Source organism: Juglans regia, chromosome 8, assembly GCF_001411555.2.
Source record: "Juglans regia cultivar Chandler chromosome 8, Walnut 2.0, whole genome shotgun sequence".
Classification (NCBI taxonomy): domain Eukaryota; kingdom Viridiplantae; phylum Streptophyta; class Magnoliopsida; order Fagales; family Juglandaceae; genus Juglans; species Juglans regia.
This window is the reverse complement of record NC_049908.1, coordinates 214,368-220,426: the sequence shown is the minus strand read 5'-3', so window position 1 is coordinate 220,426 and position 6,059 is coordinate 214,368. Positions and strand designations below refer to the sequence as shown.

At 34.1% G+C, this 6,059-nt stretch overlaps 1 protein-coding gene across 4 annotated transcripts in view; it reads right to left on the bottom strand.

Moving 5' to 3' along the window:
- Positions 1-2,777: 2,777 nt before the first annotated feature.
- LOC109000959 (chloroplast envelope membrane protein) overlaps positions 2,778-6,059 on the bottom strand; it is a 32,071-nt gene continuing 28,789 nt past the window's right edge. For 3 of the 4 annotated variants that reach the window (XR_001997809.2, XM_018978041.2, XM_018978040.2), the window contains exon 7: positions 2,778-3,361. Coding sequence is in view for 2 of the 4 variants with exons in the window: in XM_018978041.2 (XP_018833586.1) it covers positions 3,293-3,361 (69 nt within the window). In the remaining 2 variants the exon portion in view is untranslated. The remainder of the gene's footprint in view (positions 3,362-6,059) is intronic. The other variant, XM_018978042.2, reaches the window with a different exon arrangement.

Below are 6,059 nucleotides of genomic sequence, written 5' to 3'. Positions count from 1 at the left end.
AGGGTTTTAGCTTTTATTTATAAATTCGATATTAGTAAATGTAAGATGGTAATACTCATTTATTTATTTTTGCTTAGGGAATTGTTATTGTTTCTTTATTAAGTTATTTATTTTATTTTTCCAGCGAGAACGATTGTTCTGCTTCAATTCATTCAAGGGCCAGGGCAACCAATTTTGAAGGGCTTATAGATCATATGCAGTTTCAAAATACATGAACTTGAAATGATGTCTTTCTTCGTCATATGGGTTTGAAATTGATCAATAATACTTAAATGCCATATATTTTTTCAATTGGTTACAAAATGCTATTTCCTTCTTAATATAAATTTATATATAATTTCTATGATCTTTGTTTTTTTTTTTGGTCTATATATAGAGAGTTTCAAAGTGGGAACGCGATTCTCCATATACAGGAACGAGGTAAACATCATCTGACAAAAACGTCAGTGCATCCACATTTGAATATGAATAGTGCACACTGATACAAACTTCAGTAAAAACATCATTCAAACATCATTCAACAGGAACTCATATTTATGAGGGATAGCTCAATAGTTTTATTAATGGGCAGCCACCCACTGACGTTGTTGACAAAAAAAGGATATGCGATCCTATTATCATAAAGCGGCTGATTCCAAAACGTTGAAGCTTGTACTGAATTAATAAGCTAATTTCCCTATCCTTGGTAGGGCAGGCTAAATGAATTAATAAAATTATGCATATATGTACTCAATCTACTTATATCTTTAGGGTAGGAATCAGTTTTATTCTATGTACAACTCATCAATGACCCAAGAGTGTTTACAACGCCATTCCCCATGAATATAAAGTGAACCATTCCCAAAGTTCTGGTGCATTTGAGGTGGAGAGAAAAACAAAGATCGACAGGCATTTCTCATTGTTTCAATGTAAGTATTTCTTTTTATTTGTCCTTTCAAATTTGGGTTTTTAAATTTTTTTTTTGTTTTCAGATTTATGGGTTTGACTTGGTCACTTCTTTGCTTCCTTATAAATACATATATTATAATATCGTGATAATATATTGTAGTATATTATAATATATATTATAATTATATTATAGACTATAGTAATATATTATAATATATAAATAGTGATATATTATAGTATATTATAATATATAATGATATAGTAATATAGTATTAGTATAACTATTAATACAATAAATTATAGTGATATAAGGTTTTAAAATTTAATATTATATTAATTAGTAATTTGTCATATAATACAAAATTATTTTATATATAATTATATATTTTCTATATAAATTATATACAATATAAAAAAATTATAATATATATATGAATAGATCTGGTTCGGTACGATCCGATTTTTGAAAAAGAAAAATTAGAACTAGACCAATTTTGACTGGTTTAAAAAAAATAAAATCGATACCAGATAGAATCAAACTCGATACTGGACTGAACCCGGTCTGGTCCGGCCCGATTTACCGGTTTACTGGTTTTTTTTTTACTCCCCTAAGTGGTTTGGGAGAACGGGAAGGCAAGAAGTATGAGGGATTTAGTTTGAAACTAAACCGTGAGTTGGAAAAGTTAGACCGATGTGTGGTGTGAAAAATAAAACCGCCTGATGTTTAGAATTTTTCTTCGAAAGCTTGGCACCACCATGCGTAGTTCGTTTATCTAAGTGAACAACTATTACATCGATTCATGGATTCACCAATTAAATGCCACTCTTTTGAGTTTCTTTATGCGGCAGCAGCCATCGAAACTCGAGGGTTTACCTTTTAACCCACAAAATCATTAAAAACACAATACTAAAAATGGAAAGAGAAGATCAAGCCTTTTCCTTAAATCCATTTTTCCTAATGAAACCTAATTCTGGGGTATCAAAATCAGAATGTCAAAATGAATATATTTAAGAATAAATGAATAGAAATTATGAAAATCAAAGTAAACCCATTTCTAGAGAGAGAAAAGGAAAGAAAACTCAATGGTCACAAGTCCTCCGAGCCACAGGCCATGTGGACCTAGTGAGGGGAAATGGATTGAGGAATGCTACATAACCTCCCATCCTCCACACACCATTTTTTTAAAATTTTTTTTTTTAATTTATTCTTTTTAAACTAATTTAATTTTTTTATTCATTATTCATATATTAAATATTTAATAAAAGAAAAAAATAATAAAAATTAAAAAAAATGTGGTGTGTAGAAGTTGTGTGAATAGTAGGAGGTTGCGTAGATTTTTTGGGATAGATTAGGGTATTATACCAAAAGTGAGAGCCACTTCATCATTCGATCCAATGTTCTTTTGTGATAATCAATGATGCATTAAATTAAAACAGAAATACAAGGGAGAGGGTAAACTAGAAAAGAAAAAGAGCAACGAAACATAGCTTCGGCCCCATATATTCTTTTGCATTGATCGAACAAGTGGACCGTTTGGTCCGTAAAAGGATGCTGTAGTTGACTGTTATGGTGCATTATTACTTTCAAGAAAAAGTGTAATTCGAAGACGAGAAAGAATTTCCAAATTCACATTCTAAATTTAAGGGTTTTAAAAATTGATATGTATAATTATTCTAAAAGTGTAATTTGTATACATGTTTTGACCAACAATGAGATAAACAAAGTGACACCCTCAACCTCCTCCTATTAATTCATCATTAATAGATTAAGCAAAGCGATGGAGAGATATGATAATGATATAAAAATATTAAACACATCCCTACGACCCCACACATCAAGTGTCACAAACGAAGAAGATACCACCTAACTTACAAACCAAAACCTCATGGACAGGCAACTTGCGTTCATGCTTGCTTGTTAAAACTCATAGCCATATTATCTAACGAAAAATTAAAAAAAGTTAAAAAAAATACCTTTGTATCAAGATTGTATTATGAACACTCAATAGCCTTACAGCCCTATAACATTTCTCTCTTTTCTCCATGAGAGATGTCTAGAGATAAAATCCCCAAATCCCAGCTGCTTATATAAAAAAACAAAATAAGTTGTATCATGAACCGGGGAGTAATTTTGAGCAACATTAAGGCTCGCAATCACAATCTTTCACTGAATTACAATAATTTTCCCGTGAATTCCCAGCGCTCAGAAGACAGTAGGCTTGCATCTAACTAAATTCAAGAAAGTTTCATATTTCACGTGCTCACAAAACCAAATACCACGAGAGAAGGGCTGGCGATTTTTTATACGACACACGAACCCAACACATAATAATAGGGTTGATGATGCACTCTACCTTTGTTCTGAATTTCCTCAAATAGTCAGAGGGAACAATAAACAAATCTGCTAGTGACGCTTCATTTCTCGGAATATATTTGCCACCTTGGGAGATAATCTTGGAAGGAATTTGAACAACTGTGCCACAAAAACAAGAAGAAAAGAAAGAAAGCCACATTATGCAATAGCATGGTTGTCAACGAATATATGGTTAAAAATTACGAATACACTTCCAATAAAGGTTAATTTAAACACAATCAACTTTGTGAGATGCGTCATCCATCATAAATCACAAACAACAGATGATTCAGAAAATGCATAATCACACCACAACATTACAGTGTTTTTGCTCTACTTTTATTATCATTTACCAAAAAAGGCAAGTATACAAGGCATTTCCTGCCAACCAGCAACAAATTTATTGGGAATGGAGCATTTGGGAGGTTAGAAATTAATAATCAACATACACAAAGTTCATAATCATTTCGCAAAACATTTCACAACAGGTGAACATAAAAGTGATTTTCAAAATATGTAATAAATGTGAATTAACTTTTATTTGATACTCGAAAGGCAGCCTTCAGCTTTATTCAAGTTTACCAACATGGCAACAGTTTAATTGTACTGATCATCCATAATTATCCAAGTTTACTCAAAATTCTTCTATTGGTTGGTCAGCACAGGGAAGGTAATAGAAAGTCAAGGAAGCCCATAAGGAGAATCAAGTCCAAGATTGGTATTACAACTACTGGATCTTGCCAGTGGGCCAGCAAAAACTAATGTAGTCTGCTTGAATTTTTTTCAACCCTGTAGACTCAGCAGCAGAAAATAGTAAATATAGCAGCAGGGACATAACCATTGCGGCCACATCCCTTACTGTTGCAATCACTACTTTCCAAGTGATGTATATGTCAATGGACAGCTTTGCTGTCCATATTCCTTTCCATATTTCTTTCCTTGATTTACTCTTCTGTACAATTAGCATAATATTTGACAGATTGTATAGGAATAGAATTAGCATATACTTATTTCTTTCCATGTATAGAATTCTTTGTACAGTTTATATAATAAACAAAAATCTCAAGGCCAGACAATTGCGGCCAATTCGTACACTTTGACAAATCTCAGGATTTCGGGTTTTCTCTCCTTCATGGGTTGTGCTTAATGCACGAATCATGCCTTGGCTTCTTGGTTCAGTGGAGCCACATATTGTCCCCAACTTGCGGCCTCATCGCTCTGCTCAATCCATGTGGAATTACTTGAAGAAGGTTTATCATCAAGATAATGATGCCCGTCGCTTTCAGTTAGAACATGCGATTGCCATGTTTCAACATGGTAGTCTTTCCATTCAAGACTACTACTCGGCATTTCTGACTCTTTGGCATGAATATACTGATTTGGTTACAGCAGATGTTCCTGTTGCAGCTCTTTTGACTATTCAGAATCTCCATGAGACTAGTCGGCATGATCAGTTTCTTATGAAACTACACCCGGAATATGAATATGTTTGATCCTCTCTACTGAACAGATCTCTTGTTCCCTTTTTTTATATTTGTTTTGATGAGTTACTTCGCGGAACAACGTCTTAGTACTCAAGCTATTCTGAACCAATCTAATGGCAGTTCAGGGACGACAACTGTGGCTTATGCTGCCCAAGGATGATGACTACCTATGAATTCTAAAAACTTGCAGTGTTTCTATTGCAAGGAATATGGGCATATTGCTGCCAATTTTCCTAAGAAATACTGCTCTTATTGTAAGAAGAAGGGTCACATTATCAAAGAATGTTGTATCCACCCCCAGAATCGTCAAGCCCAAGCATTTCAAACTTCTATTATTGCCCTTCCAGTAGCGACTTCTGCAGCACATGGCTCTTCTTCAGGTGCTTCCTCTGTCCCTGCACCTCCTGCAGCGAATTAATTACTGCACACCAGAAATGGTACAGATGCTAATTTCGGCATTATCAGCAATGAGGTTCCAAGGTAACAATTCTACTAAACTCTAGTACGTGGACTTGGGGGCCTCTAATCACATGACGAATAATCCGACCGCTCCATGTCATGTTTGGCCATACGCTGGTCAATCTGTTATTCAGACTACCAATGGTAGTTCTTTGCAATAGCTACTGTCGTAGATGCCTATTCTAAGTTCAATGATGTGTTTCTTGCTCCTTAGCTTTCCATAAATCTTATTTCTGTTAGTCAATTAGTTGATAAAAATTGTGCTGTTAATTTTTCTGGTGATGGTTGTGTTGTGCAGGACCAGGTAACAAGGGAGCAGATTGCAAAGGGACCTAGAGTGGGGCGCTTGTTTACACTACTTTTGCCTGTTCTAGCACTTCCTCCAGTTTCTTCTATTAAGTCTTTTGCTTGTAATAATGTTCCAGATCTTAGTATGGTGTGGCATCGTCGTTTATGTCATCTCAATACTCAGATCTTATATCATGTATTGCACTCTAGTTTACTTAGTAATAAAGAACATTCTTCTTTATCTCAAGTGTGCTTCTTGCAAACTTGGTAAAAGCAAAACTCTTCCCTTCCCTTTGCATGCTAGTAGAGCCTCTCACTGCTTTGATCTTATCCATAGTGATGTTTGGGGATCTTTCTCGGTTAGTTCACATGAAAAATTTAAATATTATGTGACTTTCATTGATGATCATAGCAGATTTACTTGGGTCTATTTTCTTTGCTCTAAATCTGAGGTTTTTCCTACTTTCACTGAGTTTTTAGTGTATGTTGACAATCAATTTTCTGCTTCTATTAAGACATTATGCACAAGTTTCGGTGGTGAATATTTGTCTACTGAGTTTCAGGAATTTTTGGCTTCTAAAGGTATT